Source organism: Candida pseudojiufengensis, assembly GCF_024610245.1.
Source record: "Candida pseudojiufengensis strain CBS 10847 chromosome Unknown scaffold18, whole genome shotgun sequence".
In the NCBI taxonomy this organism is placed as follows: Eukaryota; Fungi; Ascomycota; class Pichiomycetes; order Serinales; family Debaryomycetaceae; genus Lodderomyces; species Lodderomyces pseudojiufengensis.
In genome coordinates this window covers 140,439-158,556 of record NW_026261532.1, presented here as the reverse complement: position 1 = coordinate 158,556, position 18,118 = coordinate 140,439, and the positions used below count along the sequence as shown (strand labels likewise).

The following is an 18,118-nucleotide window of genomic DNA, read 5'->3' as shown; positions in this document are numbered from 1 at the left end:
AGTTTATCATAATAGTAAGCCCAAAAAATGAAACTCCATGCTACAGACAGTACAGCTAATACAACGAGTATGCCACCAAAAACAAGATGTAAGGTAAAATAAATTATAAAATCATATCCCTTTACTTACTTTTTTTGTGAAAACATGATTGATTCATCATTGTTTTCAACATTTGGAGATTTAGTTCTAAATTCAATTATATCATCATCAATGATAACAGAATAGTGTTAGGTATCTCAATTAACTGAGGTATAAAGTTGGATTCTTGATTCTTTTGTTCTTGTTGATGATCTTCTTGATTTTGAGTATTGGAGTTCAAATCATTCTCATACTTCATAGAAACATGACTAGGTGGTATTGATTTTGAGTCCATTATATTGATTTTGAGTCCGTTATATTGATTTTTACCAGACGTTCACTCGCTGTTAGAGCCTAGGCAAAGTTTTAACCAATGGTGACTTGTGGATTAAGTTCTCAATAATAATCCCACTTCAGAAATTCGTCATATTTTGAATTTGAAATTTTTAGTAAACAACAAGAAGTCAAATTTTACAGTAAATATATATGTTTTTCCTTCAAAATTATTATCATAGTATGGAGTAGTTCCAAAGTACTAATTCACCATATTTCGAATATGGAGGTTTAGGTGTCAAGGGATGTTCACAACCAGGGTGAAATAATAAGGTTCTACAAGGTTTTAGAAAAACTATCAACAGTTAATCATGCTATTGTGTTACATTCGATAATTTTTCTAAAACCTTGTAGGGTCCAATAAACTTTCCACGAAGTGAAGGTACCAAGTCACGGGGTTGACATCTAAACCGGGGGAACAAGTATTCATTTATGATAGGCAAAAATTTAAATGAATACTTGCTCCCCAGGTTTAACATCTAAGTCTTTTCTGTGTAAGTCGTAATTAATTTTGTTGGTTGAACTGGCCTTTTCGAGTGCTATTGCTGCATTTCCCAAGCGTTCCAATCCTTCTTGTATATACCAGGTCGATTTGACTGTAGAATCATTATCGACTGGATATTATAAGGATATTGATGTATGTGGATTATAACCAATGTCAATTTGAAAAGGTCAAGTGCAGTTGATGGAGATGAGTTAATACAAAATTCAGCATGTGGTGGAAGGTTGAACCATTTTTGTCGATGTCTAAACGTAAATACTCTTCCAAATGTCGAATATAACGTTCTGCTCTAAATTTTACTGCTACTAATAAAATTGTTCATTTTATGTCTGTAAATGGACATGTCTGTAAATGAACAATTTTATTAGTAGCAGTAAAATTTTAAAACAACTCACTTGTAAAAACTGAACCACGGTCGGTGAATAGATAAACAAGAACCATGCAATGGCACATAATAATTGTTGAAGATGTTGATGAAGTCTTGAGTGGTTGATGATGTATTGAATGGAATGAAATGTGAATGAGAACTAAAATTGTCAACTATAACTAACACCGTCATTAACTGGAACATTGAGGGTGGTAAAAACTTCAGCAAAACCAGAAACAATATCAATGCTAATACTCTCCGGACGACCTTTGAATATTGGTGCTGATTGTAGTACCCCTAATTTCTTGTTCAATGGTTTGATTCTTAAACAAGTGTTCAAATGTTAGTAGATAATAATTATCACAAGCATTTTAATGAAGTCAATTTATAAGAATCACGGACAATAAAAAAACATGACATTACGTAATTAATTAATTTAAAACAATAGAATTAGGATTAATGTAATATTAAATTTACGAAAAATTTTAATCTCTAATTAATGTGTGAAATTAAAAATAAAAAAATAGGGTATGCGTTGATACTAATCAATAAACGTTACATAGTATGGGACAATATTGTTGAATTATTGAGTATTACCGTACGACCAAATCAACTGGTGTGTTTTAAGGATTAAATTGGGAATTATACGCAAGGCTGAAAATTTTGGACTCTGTTTAATTCACTAATTCCCTAATTTTTCAACTCGTACAATTTGATTAAAACTGGTATAATCTATTGTTAATAGAAGTAGGTAACATACAAGTATATAAGTGGCTTCAAATATTGAGAATCGTAAACCTTATTGTTTAATCATTTACCCCAACCTCCTTATCTTCGAGATTTTGGTGCCATTCAACCTACTAATGAGTTGTATATTTGGTTGATAATTTGCAATTTACTACCCAATTTTATGTTCATAAAATGGTTAAAAGGATGTTTCACTTTTGTACCATATGACTTTATCAAAACTTAAAATTGATTAGATTAGAGTGAGATAGATTTTGAGGATCAATAAGATTTTAAAGTTTTGAATCAGTAATATCCAGCTTAACAACATAACTACAGTGATGAATCTAGCTTGGATACCTTATCAATGAAGTAACCATGAGGACAAGGGATGAAATATTTCGATTTTCTTTGATCACCAATGTCTCATAATATTATATTTCTATTGTCTATTGTCTTATGTCTTAAGTAATATTTCTTTTTTTTTTAATCTCATAATAAAAATTGAATTTTTTGATTTTTTGAATCACTTTTTTTTTTACAACCAAATTAAATCAACTTATCCTTTTATTGATTAATGACTATACCGAATAATCAGCGGGATAATATAAAACAAGAACAAGATACTAATATAGAAAATGATAATCATATGACTTCAAATAATCAAGAACCAGAACAAAAACCTTCTTCATATACACAAAAATCACCCTCAGATCTACTAGATTTTGAAAATCCAATACCACAAAGACCAGGATTAGATATTAAAATACCATCATCTGCACAATTTGCTCCTTCACCAATACCAAGATCAAATAGTAAAGGAATATTTGAACAAAAAGATAAATTTACAGAAGATATATTAAATTTTCCAATAGAATCTTCTCATGCTTATTCTTATGCTCATTTATCACCAAATTCTTTAGCTTTAAGATTAAATGTTTTAAAAAGATCCTTGGAAATTTTAAAAGATAGGCCAGATTTATTTAAATCTATAACAAATCAAAATAATGATGAAATTACTCCCATTAATAGATCAATTTCAATAGATGAATCATTTTCAAATCAAAGTACTTTAAAATCAAATATTTTTCAACATTCAAATCATAGTGCAGATTTTTCTGAATCAAGTCCAACAACTCCATTGAAAGATCAAAAACAACAATATAAATTACAATCAAACGCGTCTTCTGCCGCTTTAGCTGCATTATTTAGACCAAAATTACAAAGATCTGATAGTTTTCCTTTAGAAACAAAAGAACTTAGAAAATCATCAGCTCCTTCAAAATTACAAGATGTAACGAATAATGAAAAAAAAGATGATTTTAGAGATATTTTGAAGCTATTAGAAAATGATTTAGAAATATCTGAAGATTATGATATTGCATCAACAATTAAAGATCTTACATTATTTTCAACAGATGAACAACATCAAATAAAACATGACATACTTAAGAAGAAACTAATATATGCATTAGCTATGCCATTTATAGAAAATTCAGTTTTAACTTCCTCCCTTTTGGGGAGTGATGAACAATGTTTACCATCTGCAAAATCTTCAGTATCTTTAAAATCATTAAATAAACCATCATCAAATAAAAGACCATTTCATTCAATGTTAAATACAAAATATTCATTACCACAATCTGTTTTCACTATAGAATCTGATTTACCATGGTCTGTTAAAGCAGCAAATGATTTAGCATGTCTTATGTTTGGATTATCAAAACAAACTATAAAATCATTAACATTAATGGATTTAATAGCTCCTCAATTTCGAGATTTTGTCTTGGGGAAATTAACAAAATATACTTTTGAAAATATCAAAAAGGATAATATAATATTTGCAGGTGAAATTGTTGCAATTGTAAGACCAGGTGATAAAAATTATAGTTGGACTTCATTATGGGCTAAAAAAAAGGGAAATTTAATTATATGTATGTTTGATCAAATTCCATGTGATGCATTTGATATAATAGTTAATGAAAATAATTTTAAAATTGAAAAAATTAATGAGGTTGCAGGAGATTTTATAAATGATTACGATATAAATACAAACAACTTAAAGTTGCTTAGTGAAACTTTAAATCAAGATTTATTAAATGATGATAATAATTTAATAAATCATACAAGATATTATACATTACAAGTTGATAAAGGAAATGAAAATTTACCTTGCGCAATAACATCAGTACCATTGGAAGGACAAATTAAATTGAAAATTCATACAATGCCATATATAGCGGGGATATTTGTTTTAAATGCAAGTAATTTTAAAATATTATCATGTAATAATGCAATAGCGAGGAATTTATTTGGTAGATCTATAGAAGAATTAAAAGATAAATCAATAAATGAAATAATACCTAACTTCACCAAGATATTAAGTGTTGGAATTGAAGAAAATGTTAATACGTTACAAGTTGTTAATGGTTTGGTATTACCTGAACATTTTTTTAGAAAATATGATTCTGTTTTAAAATATCAAAATCAAACAAAATTGGTGGAGACTGAAGAAGATATTTTTTTTAATTCAATTGGTATTGAAGGTAAACATAGAGATGGGAAAAGTTTATTTATTGATGTACAAGCAAGAGTATCAGCTGAAGATGCATTAATTGTTTGGGTAACTTATTCAAGAAGTAAACAAGCAAAAGCTATTGCAAATGAATTGGAAAGATTACAATCAACAAATCTGTCAACAATGTCATTAGCTTCTGAACCAAAACAAACAAGATTAAACGAACTAAAAAAGAAACGTACAAGAACGAACTCCAATCAACTCCCATCACAATTAAAATTATTTGATGATGAAAAAGAAAATAATTTATTAGAATTTTCACCAAGAGAAATTACAAGATCATCAAGTACAAGAAGAGTTAAAACAAAATCATATTCAATGCCAGTATCATATTTAGAAAATTTAAATACATATACAAGTAAAAAATTAAATGAATTAAAAAATGATGTTGAATCTATTGATCTGAAAGATATAACAGAAGAAGAAATTGAAACAAATTTTAAAATTAATTTTACTGAATTTTCAGAAGAAGAAATTTTAAAATTAGAAAATGATTCTTTAGAATCAATAAAATTAGAATCTACTAAATGGCCAAGTGAAGTTGGATTATATAGAAGATCAAAAAAATTTTCAGAATTTAAAATTTTAAAACAAATGGGTGAAGGTGCATATGGGAAAGTTGTATTAGCTCAACATAAAGAAGATCCACTTTATAAAATAATTATAAAATGTATTGATAAAGAAAGAATTTTAGTTGATACTTGGGTTCGTGATAGAAAATTAGGTACAATCCCCCTGGAAATTCAAATCATGTCATTTTTAAATTCAGAATTACATCCAAATATAATGAGAATTATTGATTTTTTTGAAGATTCAAAATATTATTATTTAGAAACGCCCATTTTTGGAAATCCTCCAGCAATAGATTTATTTGATTTTATTGAAATTAAAAAAGATTTAAATGAAATTGAATGTAAATTTATTTTTAAACAAATTGTTTCATCTATATATCATTTACATAAACAAGGTATAATTCATAGAGATATAAAAGATGAAAATATTATAGTTGATGAAAAAGGGTTTATAAAATTAATTGATTTTGGTTCCGCTGGGTATGTAAAACAAGGTCCATTTGATGTATTTGTTGGAACAGTAGATTATGCATCACCAGAAGTTTTGAGGGGTGAAAAATATGAAGGAAAACCTCAAGATATATGGGCTTTAGGTATTTTGCTTTATACAATGTTATATAAAGAAAATCCTTATTATAGTGTTGATGAAATTATGGAAGGTGAATTAAGAATTCCTTATGTTATTAGTGATTCAAGTGTTAATTTAATTAAAAAAATCTTAGTTAGAGATGTTGATAAAAGACCAACTATTACTGATATATTAGAAGATAAATGGTTACAATTTTAGAGTAGTTTAGAAATTTAATTAATGTTTTAATGAGCTTTGTAATTTCTGTGGTATTTGAAACAAGATTTTGTGTCACTTTTCTATTCTAGTAAAAAAAGGTAATACGCGTTTCATTCGAATTGATATCTAATGACTTCACATACTTCATCATTATGGATCAAGATGTGGAGTTTAAAATTACCGATCAAAATGATATTCAAGTAATAATTAGTGTAATTCATCAAATAAGTTGGAAATCAGCACTACCTCATTTACCAACTGAAATTTCATTATCACAAACTAACTTTTCAAATTCATCAATTCATTATTTTAAATCAAATGTTAGAATACGACGTGGGATATATTTTGTTAAAGTAAAATATAATAATCAAGATAAGTTTGAACAATTTGGGGTATTATTTCCTTTGGTGGGTGACCAAGTCGGATTGTTTAAAGTTGATCAAGAAATAAATGCTTGTGAAAATGATGATGAGATGTTAAACATTACAAACTTTGGAGAGTTGAGTAAAATTACCAAAAAATTAGAACTACAACCTCAAAATGAAGTACCTGAATTTCAATTTTCAATGAAACCACCAAGTAAAATAAATAAAGAAGAATTTCAAGATCCTATAACTTTCTTAAAAAATAGATATTATCAATCATTATATTCATTAAATGAACCATTAGTTTATTTTCCGAAAACTTCAATTCCAAGATTTAAAAATTTATGTAAATCAAAGTCTCAAATTAGTGAAATTTTGAGTAGTATTATTTTAAATATTGATAATTTTGATTCAAGATATGGACCTGATGTATTAATTAACTCAAACATATGCGAATATGAAATGAATCATAGATCAAATTTCATGGTGAAAAATGGGATACGAGTGACTGAGGAAAAGATTGAAGGTATAACTACAGATCAAGTGCAAAATTATATATTGGATTTGAAAATTAGAGAAGCTCAATTACAAATAATATTAATTTTTGAATTCTTGTTAAACTTTCAGATTGATGAAGAAGAATTTTTAAAAGTAAATTCAAAAAGGCAAGAGTCAATGATGAAAAAAACTCAAGAGAATCAAAAACCAAGTTTAGTGAGATCAAAGAGGAAAAAAACAATAAGATCATTATCACCTGAAGTGCGTTTAGCGGATCCCGATTTTGTAACATACAGTTACTTGAATAAATTAATCGATAGATTGAATTTATGGGATGTTTTAACAACTAAAAAAGATAAAGATTCAAAAAATATACTACAACATGTTTTAATTTTATATTATCATAAGAATCTTCCTCAACTTACTAAATTTGTGATAGATAACATGAAAGGAATCAATATGAAATTAACTACATCCAAAAAGAAATCTAAAGTTGATGTACCACTGAAAAAAATTGAAAGGCCAAAATTAGTCAAAAATGACAACTCAGATTTGATAAAGGACATTTCTATAGCTTCACTAAAAAGATCAAAATCAAATTTAGGACAATCAAAAGATTTAGATAAAAGACAAATTAATCTTGAATTAAAACCAATAAAAAAATCATCATCAACTATTGAAGAGTCTTCTTCATTAATATTTAGTAAAGCAAAAAGAAATAAAACTATATCTGCAACTGCTGGTCCATCAACTACTTTCACTCAATCATTTTCACAAATTCAAGCTACTCCTGCAAAACAAAGAATTATTGATTTAAATTTAGAAACTGAAATTTTCACTCCTCAAAATAATCATGTCCTGAAAGATACTGGTTTTGTAAAGCCAAAAAATAAATTAATGACTGCAAAATTACAACAAATTGCTCAATGTGAGGAATCTGAGTTTGAAATTAATAGCTCACCACAAAAGGCAGTACCTGCGACACCTCAACACAATAGGAGAAATGGTCCGCAAGTTTCTCCGATAGTAACAGCAACTCCTCAATCGAAAATAATTGAAGCTACACCAAGAAAACGATCAATTGATGAAACTCCCAATATACCTAAATCAACACCAAGAACAAAACCAGGTGATCCAATACCATTATCTAATTCACCAATATACAATCCTGCATATTCACAAACACTTTTTAATGATAATGAAACTAATGATTATGATTACGATTCTGATGAAATTTTTAATCCTACAAATAAATCTACATATTTTAAAAAATAATACATGTATTATATGGTTAATTCTCCGAAAAATAAACCTCTAACTATATCTTTTGAATCTGATTGTTCTAAAACAATATCACTTAATGGTTTACCTATTCGTTCTTTTAATTTATCTTTTATTTCATCACTTAATTCCGAATCATCTATTTCCATATCATCAATTTTAGGTTTTATATTTAATTTTCGTAGTATATCTAGCACTGTATTGATTAAAATTTTTTTATCAATTTCATTATCATTTTCTTCAATTATTGAATTATACCAAATTTTTAAATTTCCAACTAATACTAATTTTATAACTTCATTACCAAGATTCTTTAAACCTAATAATGCACCATATTGTGTCCCCACAGGTTTTGTTGAATCTAATAATGCTCTAAGTAAAGTTCTTGTTACTCTTGGTCTTAAAGTTGAATATGAAGATCCATATACTGTTATTATATGTTCTAATAATATAGAAGCAAATTCTCGTATAGCTAATTGTTGTTTTAAATTTTCTTCATATTCTTCTGAATTTTTTTCAATAATTGGACCAATTCTTTTAGCTAATAATAATGTTAAAATACATGGCATTAATGCATGAACATAAGGATCTAAAAATATAGTTTTATTATCAACTAATGATGAAATAACTTCCAACATTGTTGATAAAATATCTATATGTCTTAATTGATTTGTTATTTGTTCTGCAACAAATTGAATAAAATATGGTACCAATTGATGTAATCCTGGATCTGATTTAAGAGATTGTAATGCTGCATTTTTTAAACTTTCTTCTTCTGGATCTGTTGAAACTAATACTTCAACTACTTTATCAAAATATAGTTTTAGTTCTTTAGATAATACATGTTTAACTAATGGTTTCGTTTCAAATTCTTTTTCTGTAGTTGTAGTCTTTTTATTCTTATTACTTGAGTTAGTTCTTCCAGAGATATTTTCTTCTTTTTCACTTCCACCACCTAATGCTAATATATCATTTCCTAACATTGATGAAGTAGCTCCTCTAATTGCAGGTGGTAAATTTTTAATTTCAGAAGGTAAAGGATTTTGAGGAACCATTGGTTGAACACCTTCTATAGCTAACCAATGAGCAGTAAATGTAGTTTTTCTTGGAACTTTAGGTAATTCTTGATTTATTAATTTTTCAAATTCAATTTCATGATCATCAATATAATATAATGTTTGTCCACCTGCACCAACCATTGTTTCTTTAAATGTTAAATTTTGTGAATTATCATATCCATATAATGGTTCAACATTCAAAACTTTTAATGCATAATCTATATCTGAAGTCATTAAGATTTTTCTTTTAGAATGACGCATAAATTTTATAGCTAATTCAAGTATTTCATGAATTCTATATTCAACATCCATAGCTAAATTTTTAGCGGATTCATCTGGTAAGTTGATACCTAATGAATCAGCTGCATCTTTGACGGTGTCGTATGGTGACCATAATGAGTGAGACAAGGGAACCCTCGCATCCATTGTGTTGAAAATGTGGATTGATGATAATTATTCAGTTTTACTAATGTTCTAAAGGTAAGGTTGTGTTTATACATTTTTCTGTTAGTTTTGTGTATCCAGAATCTTGAAGAGCATTTCTCGCGGTACGATGAAACCAAAATAAACAAATCTGGCGAAGAAATACTGTTCAAATCTAGGGCGACCTGGGACCTAAGGAAACGAGAAAAATACCTTAGGTTCTAAAAAAAAAACTACCAATTCAAATTGAGAAATGAAATAATTCAATGATTAGGCTCGATATAAGACATTTTATCAACAGTTGAAGCTTTATTACGCTAAGATTTTAACAAATCATTACAAGAGATAGGGTGTGTGTGTTCTGCAAAATTCCAAAGCTTAAAAAGTTTACTGAATTCTTGGTTGAATACTCATTCTAAGCAAGCATAAATTCATTCCTTTGGTTTCGTAAATGTTGAGTTTAAAATTTCAAATCGATTTATACTCAAACGGTTTAGGTCAAAAAAGACATAACCTTGATCGTAAAGTTAGTCGATCATTTTAAATGGAATATATTTACGAGATTTAAGCCATCTTGATTGATTTCAGAATATAGTACATTTTCTTTTTGGAGCTACGATTGTAGTTTGACTTGCGGGAGAATTTAACACAATCTTCGTAGAAAGAGGAGATTCGGTGAATCCCAACAAAATTTCAATTTTGAACTGACAAGCTTTCCTTGCTTCTTACATTTTTCAATTATATGGGGGATTAATTTGAAAACATTAGTAAATTGAGATTGGAACTTGCATAAAACGTTTACACTTTTGAGAATAGTCTGGATTAATTCATCTAGTTTATGCAATTACAACGAAAGTTTAATAATTAAACCGTTCCCCACTCAAAAAAAAGTCAACTAACATGAAAGTGGTAAGTACATGTCAAGATAAGAGATTAAGAAAAAGCTAGACTTTCTTACTGTGTTGAGCTTTTCTGTCGATGTTTTCAATTTTGTGATTAATTACAAATTTTTACAAACCTTAATTCATGTTTTATGTGGAGTAAATAAACAAATATGTTAAATCCAAGTAAAACAAATACTTCAATCATAACTAGCTTTTGATAAGTTTGACATTTGAAACGAATATTCTTAGCATAGCTTGGTATGAATTGACGTCAAATGATTCATCCCCACAATTTTAAAGTTGTGACACACAAAAAAGTTGAAACACAACATGAAACACAAAATTGAGCAAGATGTCCGAAAAATTTTCAAGAATACCAAACTCAAACAAAGAGATTATGGGGTTAATAAACATGTCTTTGTTTCCCCAATCACAACCTCAACAATGTAATGAATACTAGGACCCACAGGTATATATATCAGGGTTAATTCACGGAATTTTTTCAATTGTTTTTGACGCTATATATTAATTCAATCTTCACAACACTTCAAACAAATATAATGAAAGATAAACCAGAAATTGAGCAGATATCACCGTGTACATCCGAGTCAGAGAACCTGAAAAAGCAACAAGTAGACGATAATATTTATCATGAAAAGCCAGATTGGTCAGCTTCAGCTATAAAGAAATATTTCGCAACCAGAATACCAACGTTATTGGATTTTCCTATAAACCATGAAACCAAGAGATGGTATGAAATCGTAAATCCTATTCCAGGTTTGAGAGAAATGACACCTTATAATTGGAATCAATACCTCTTGGGATTGTCCTTGTGGTTAATTGACTCATTTGATTTTTTTTGTGTTTCAGTAAATGCTCCACACATAGCTGCAACCTTAAATGTTTCTGTGTATGACATTACTTGGGGTATGACATTAGTTTTAATGCTTCGTTCAGTGGGTGCAATTATATTTGGTTCAATGGCTGATAAGTACGGCAGGAAATTTCCATATATCTTGTTGTGCGTGCTTTTCACTGTTATTGAAGTATGCTCAGGAATAGTTACAACGTTCAGACAATTTCTTGGAGTTAGAGCTATTTTTGGTATGTATAAGATTATTAAGAGCAAAACTTGGATACACAAAATGCATCAAAAAATTCAAAAAAATCAAAAATTTCAAAAATTAGTATCCTGATGCTTCATTCCACAATAGAAGGTTATTTGAATTCAATTTACTAACCATACCACATGCCTTTTAATGGGAGGAGCTTATACTGTATCGTGGGTTTGTTCGAACGAAGGTCAACCTACTGCTGCAAGAGCAACGATATCAGGAACATTCGTTCCCATCTATGGAATTGGATACTCAATGGCCATGATCTTTGCAAGGGCATTTGAAGGTACTTATAAAGAAGGAGAATCTTGGAGATCTTTATTTTGGTTTTCAGCTGGTTTGAGTGTCATTTTATTAGTTTGGAGATTTTTTTCACCTGAATCAAAAGAATGGATTAGAATAAGAGAAAAGAAAAGGAAATTAAAAGAATTAACACCTGGTATGAAAGATAATGCTTGGAAGAAATTCACAAATGCTAGTATTTTTAAAACGTTACGAACGGATTACTTACTATTGTGCCAGTTAACTGTTTTGTATGCTATGTTTAACTTTACCACTCACGGAACTCAAGACCTTTTTGTTACAATGTTGACGGTGCAATACAACATGAGCATAGATCTTATAACAATCATAATTCTGTTGCAAGGTATAGCTGCAATGATAGGTGGTGTAATTTGTGGTCCATGCTCTGAATTAGTTGGCCGTCGATTTATGATTCTCATATGTCTGATATTCAATGGTGCATTTCTATACCCATCTTTTTTTAATGTCAATCAATGGTGGCCATTTTCAGTTGTTTTAGCAGGAGGTGTTTTGGGTTGTTGGGGTATTTCATCGTATGTATTCTTTAAAAACTATTTTCTCAAAGATTCAACTACTAACTAATACCTAGTGTTTATTTATTGGAAATGACAAATAAAGCAAATAGAGCTTTAATAGGAGGTTTAGCTTATCAATTAGGTAATTTAGCATCATCAGCATCAGCCACAATTGAAGCTAGATTAGCTGAACAATTTCCAATTGAAGGGAGACCAGGGGTTTATGATTATGGTAAAACCATGTGTATATTTTCTGGAGCTGTATTTGGAGCTATGATAATTTGTATTATTTTAAGTCCTGAAAGATTTCATGCTAATGAAGCTTTGGAAGATGATGATGATGATGATTTATTACTTGAAGAAGGTAATCAAAGTCAAAATTCATTCAATGAGAAACTTGAAGAAGGTAATCAAATTCAAATTTCATCCAATGAGAAACATATCTGAGCTTAAGTAATTTAGTTTTAATAAATATGAACTTTTTATGATCGTAAATTATAAAAGTTGTCTTTTCCTACAGTTTTGCAGTATTCGTGTTTTGTGCAACAATTTATTACACAAAGTAAAATTTCAGATTTGTAAACAAACAATAAATATTTTGTAAACAAATAAAACTGTTTGAAAACAATTAAATATTATTGACAACAACTGAATTCTACTACTGAACAAATAGATATCAATGGCAGTTGTACCTCCTGCTTCAGTTCAGAAGCAAGCGAAAAGAGAAGTATCTCAAAAGAAGAAAGAAAGATTGGCATTAGCTGTTTCACAATCTAGAAAAGAAAAAGAACTTGCTAAAATACCAAGTAAGCTTGCAATCTCGAGACAAAATGATGTTCGTGAATCGTCTTTGAGAGCGTGGTCGAAAAGACCAAAGGACTATGTTAATGGTCATCATGAACAGCTCAAAATACCCTATGTTATGGAAACTGTCATCAGTGATTATTGTTTAATGATGAGTGAATCTGGGGATCCAGTTTCATCGAAAGAAGTTCTTTTAATTGCAAATAAATTCTTAGAGGAACTAAATAAGGATGTGGCAGAACAGTCTTTAATAAATGGAGAGCCATATGTTAAAGAGACTTTGGGAAAGTATTGGTTTCAACAATTTGAATTGCGTCATCCTGAATTAAAGAATGCATTTGTTAAACCAGTTACCAGTGCACGAGTCTTTTCAAATGAATATGAAATTTTTAAAAAATGGTTTGATACATTTAATCGAGTTATCACCGATTATAATATTAAAGATGATAATATTTATAATATGGATGAAATTAATGTTAAATTAAGTTTTAAATCAGATGATTGGAAATTAATTAAATCAACTGATAAAGATAAGAAATATAAAATAGATGGTGAAGATAATTCTGATTCAGATTATGTGACTTTATTAGAAACAATATCAAAATCTGGTAAAGTTCTTGAACCTTTGGTACTTTTCAAAGGTCATCACCTTCATGATGATTGGTTCATACCGAAAGGAACAGAACTTTCCGACTCTATGATACCACACTGGCTCTATCATCATGCGCCTAATGGTTTCACAACAGAATCAAATGCAGTTGAATGGTTAAGGCAAATTTTCATTCCCCAATCTAATGCTGGTCCAAATTCTGAAAAAGTTGTTTTGGTATTGGATAATCATTTTTCTCATGAAACACCAGAATTTAGACTTGAATGTTTGAAGAACAATATAATTCCACTTTATTTACCTCCACATGGATCTCATTTAACTCAACCTTTAGATCAAATAACATTTCAACAAGTGAGAAACAATTATAGAAGAAATTTGGTTGAAGAAAAATCAGATGAATATGGTTTTAAAATTAAAAAACATGAATTTATTAAAAGCTATGAATTTGCAAGAAAGCAAGGATTAAAATCAACTCTTGTAAAAAGAGCATGGGAAATTGCAGGCTTGTCTAGTAAAGGATGTGAAACTATATTACAAAATTCAAAAGATGCAAACAGGTCGATAGTTCTATGAACGATGCTAATGAAAACGAAGAGTCTTAAGTATTTTCTAAAAAAGTTATATCAATCATTTATCGGGGCACATTCCAAATGTGTTGACAAAGATAGTACGATGCATATGAAATGTTGACAATCGTATAGAAGTAAGAGAAAATGAATTCAAATGATGATGGTAAAGGAAAACGTAACGGCCGCCCAGATCAATGCCTGGCTCAATTTTGAAGCAAAGTGTAAAATATGTATCAAATAAACGTTTGTTTTTCTTTCCACTTCCCGCTGGAGGGTGAATTAGTTGCAAAAAAAAAAAAAAAAAAAATTCTGAAACAAATTAATCAATGGGTAGTGCAAAACTTTCAACTTTTGAAACAGCATACTTTATTTCATTGGCACATTCAAATATTTTCAAAAATAGTTATGCAAGATAAGATAATACTACAGAAATTACTTAATTTGGAGCTCAATCAGCTATTTTAAAAAATTTGGCATTTACTAAACCAGAGTGACATCGAAATACAGAGTTGTAAAAGTTAAAATGAATTAAATAATTTATTTTATTATTATATATCTAAAAGAAAAATTAATTATAAAAGAAGTAAAGAAAAAAAATTAGTTTCACTGATTATTGATTATTTTTCAATTGTAATTGGAATTTTAATTCTAATACAATCACCATTTGATAATTCAAAAGATAATTTTAAATGATAAAATCTAATTAAAAAACAATTTTGAAAATTTGGTACTAAATTAAATTTATTAAAACTTTTTAATTTTAAATCTTTTGATGTCAGTATTCCTTTTAATGATAAATTATGTAAATTTATATTTAAATTAAATGATGTTGATAATGTTTGTGATTGTGTTCGTTGCCAATTTAATTTAGTTTTGGGGGTGTATTTTTGTTCATCTACCTTAATATCATTACATACTAAATTCATTATTTTTTCATCTAATTGACATATTGATTTAATATCATCAATTAACAGTTTTTCAATTTTAAAATTTTCTGTACCGAGGGTTTTCAATAAGTTATATAACTTATTTGAATAATCTTGTAATGGCTTGATTATATTATGTTGAAAAGTATCTAAATCTTGAAATGATTTACTATTACCTTGAACTTTATTATATATTAATTCATGATTAAATTCTAATGCTATTGGTTTTGACATTGACTTTAAAGTATGGACCACTAATTCTGAGGTGATATTTTTTATAATTGGTGGTTCAATTTTATTATTTGGATATTGTACAGACAAATCTATTGGAATATTTAAATTCCAAGTATTTGCTAATTCATCAATTGATTGATCTCTAAATCTTAAAGGTGGTATATATTTTATAGTATAATCAGTTTTAGGAGTTTTGACCAGCAAAATACCTAAATTTTTATCACCTGTAATTGATTTTTTAATTAATGGAATCATTGATTCATAATATTCCAATTTTTTGATATTTGATTTTAAATCTCTTATTGAATCTACTTGTTTATATGACTGTTGTAATTTTGCAGCTTCAATTTCTTGTTGACTTATGGATTCGTTTATTTCAATTGTATCATCAAATTTTTGATTTTCAATTGATTTAAGAAGCTGTTCACCAACATCTATTTTATCTTTAATTCTTTTTATAAAATTTTCATAAAGTAATTTATTTTCAACTTGTTTCATTAATTTTTCATTATCTGTAAGGATTTTAGTCCTTGGGATAACTCTTACAAAATTTGTAATTTCTTTTAAAATTATATATTCATCACCTTTCAGATTAACTAATTTTGTAAAATCTTTATGTTTTGGAGTTTCAAATTTCCCAAATTCAGATTCCCAAGTTGATTTTTTACCAATAAATCTACCCATTACTCCATAACCAATTGATGTATTGATTATTGATAAATCTCTTATTTTTTGATCTTCTCTTTCTGGATAATGTTTGATTTCCCATCTTGATAAACCTAAAGTTGGTGGTATTTCTGTATGTTTTGATAAACTATGTTCGTTACATTCTGAATCTAATAAATTTTCAGGAATCTTGAATGAAAAAAATCTCTTGTAAGTTCTATTTGGTCTTAAAATTTTATCTTTAAAATATAAATTTGTACCATCTATTGGATCTTGAAAATCACCAGCTGTACAAAAATAAATATCTTCACTTTCTGAAACTAATCTATTTATATGAGCATCATTCCAACTACCTGAAAAATCAAACATTTCTAAAAATCTTCTAATTTTTACGGGAGTTAAATCTTTCAAATCTTTATTATTTGCAACCATAAAACTACCTTCAAATAATAAATAAAACATTTCAAAAGAAATTGGTTTATTTGAAGTATTTCTAATAGTTAAATAACCATTTAATAAATCACCTTGAGTATATTCATATAATGATGGATTAATAAATTCTGGTTTTCTATTAATTTCACCAATTTCTTTTGTAAAAAAAATTTCCATTTTAACAGAATTTGATAAATCATTATTTTCAAATGTCATATTTGGTAACTTATGAACATTATCAAGTACGGTTTCTCTCCAATTTGTATTTTCATCAGCAACAATCAATGAATCATCATCACTATTAAGATTTTGAATATCAATAGCGGTACCATTATTTTCATTTGATACATTTGTAATTGATGAAGTACTTGATTGTAAAATCGAAAAATGAGCACTATTAGTTGAATTTGAAGATTCGATTTCATCATTTGAATAAATTGGTGGTGGAGGTTGATTATAAACATCATCATTTTCTTCAGGAACTTTTACATTTTTACCAATTGTTTGCGTATACATAAGATATGATGGTAATATTGTACCTATTGTTTCATCAAATGATTTTGATTTAGTTGGTATAGGTTTCTCGGACATTTTGATGAGTTTGTTAAAAGAAACCTTGTTAGCTAATTAATCAGAATTATGATTATTAATAGGTTCTACTAGTTTATATTTATACATATGTACGAAATTTAGGTGACTAAAGTGTATGAGTAATCAATCATGTCTAATACTCATTGATTTAGACTTCCATGCATATTCAACCCATGTTTGTTAATCAAATGTAAAGTTACTTAAAAAACGTTTGTAACGTTTTTCACGTTTTATCTTCAATCAATCTTGTGACAAAGCCAAAAAATTTACGAAAAGGTGGTTAGTAGAATTGAGTCGATAAGGAGTTTATCAGAGTAAGGTTTGGAGGTGTCATTAGTATACGTTTCCATCTCTTCCATCAAATGTCTCAACTCAATTGAATTGAAGTGTGATAGTCAAGCAAATTCAATAAATTAATGATTTACCTATTCAATATCTGACTCATCCCTTTAGAACTAATTTAAAAAGCTTAATTTTAAAGTTTTTTGATTCAGCCTTATGCTACAGAATACGGACAATAGTCACTGCTATACGGATTTTAGCAGGAGAAGGTGGAACAACTAGACAACGAGTCAATTATGGAATGTCTACTAACTATTAATTCCACATGCGTCATTGATTCTAATGAATTTTAGTTTCTTAATTTGGGTAGTTATCAAACTACGAAATAAACTTTTTGATCGGATCGATTATTCGAATCCGATAAATGGAATCTCTTTAATAGTGTCTAATAATTGACTTAATTTTAGAACCATCTAGAAGAAACAATAACCTATTGATCGACATTTGATATCGTTAACTCATATCTTGATCTTTACTCCAACTACATCTAATTAACAGGTTGTTAACAGGTTGTTAAGTTTTTCTTCATTTTAAAATTGAGATATGATTAGTAATCGTT

General features: G+C 28.2%; 6 protein-coding genes across 6 annotated transcripts; 4 read left to right on the top strand and 2 right to left on the bottom strand. All coding sequences in view use genetic code 12, as the record gives it.

Moving 5' to 3' along the window:
* Positions 1-2,583: 2,583 nt before the first annotated feature.
* FUN31 (serine/threonine protein kinase) lies at positions 2,584-5,943 on the top strand (the record flags this gene model as incomplete). Its single annotated transcript, XM_051758801.1, has 1 exon — positions 2,584-5,943. One exon carries the CDS (start codon positions 2,584-2,586, stop codon positions 5,941-5,943), a length of 3,360 nt encoding a protein of 1,119 aa, XP_051613372.1.
* A 152-nt stretch (positions 5,944-6,095) lies between these two features.
* On the top strand, positions 6,096-8,081 carry KGF55_003950 (uncharacterized protein; the record flags this gene model as incomplete). The annotated part of the gene is made up of 1 exon (XM_051758800.1): positions 6,096-8,081. One exon carries the CDS (start codon positions 6,096-6,098, stop codon positions 8,079-8,081), a length of 1,986 nt encoding a protein of 661 aa, XP_051613371.1.
* Positions 8,082-8,089: 8 nt separating this feature from the next.
* TAF60 (Taf60p) lies at positions 8,090-9,571 on the bottom strand (the record flags this gene model as incomplete). Its single annotated transcript, XM_051758799.1, has 1 exon — positions 8,090-9,571. One exon carries the CDS (start codon positions 9,569-9,571, stop codon positions 8,090-8,092), a length of 1,482 nt encoding a protein of 493 aa, XP_051613370.1.
* A 1,441-nt stretch (positions 9,572-11,012) lies between these two features.
* On the top strand, positions 11,013-12,832 carry JEN1 (Jen1p; the record flags this gene model as incomplete). The annotated part of the gene is made up of 3 exons (XM_051758798.1): positions 11,013-11,556; positions 11,755-12,403; positions 12,460-12,832. The coding sequence occupies 3 exons, from the start codon at positions 11,013-11,015 to the stop codon at positions 12,830-12,832; spliced, it is 1,566 nt and encodes a 521-aa protein (XP_051613369.1).
* A 232-nt stretch (positions 12,833-13,064) lies between these two features.
* Positions 13,065-14,372, top strand: KGF55_003947 (uncharacterized protein; the record flags this gene model as incomplete). The annotated part of the gene is made up of 1 exon (XM_051758797.1): positions 13,065-14,372. One exon carries the CDS (start codon positions 13,065-13,067, stop codon positions 14,370-14,372), a length of 1,308 nt encoding a protein of 435 aa, XP_051613368.1.
* A 613-nt stretch (positions 14,373-14,985) lies between these two features.
* BUL1 (Bul1p) lies at positions 14,986-17,217 on the bottom strand (the record flags this gene model as incomplete). Its single annotated transcript, XM_051758795.1, has 1 exon — positions 14,986-17,217. One exon carries the CDS (start codon positions 17,215-17,217, stop codon positions 14,986-14,988), a length of 2,232 nt encoding a protein of 743 aa, XP_051613367.1.
* Between the last annotated feature and the right edge of the window lie 901 nt (positions 17,218-18,118).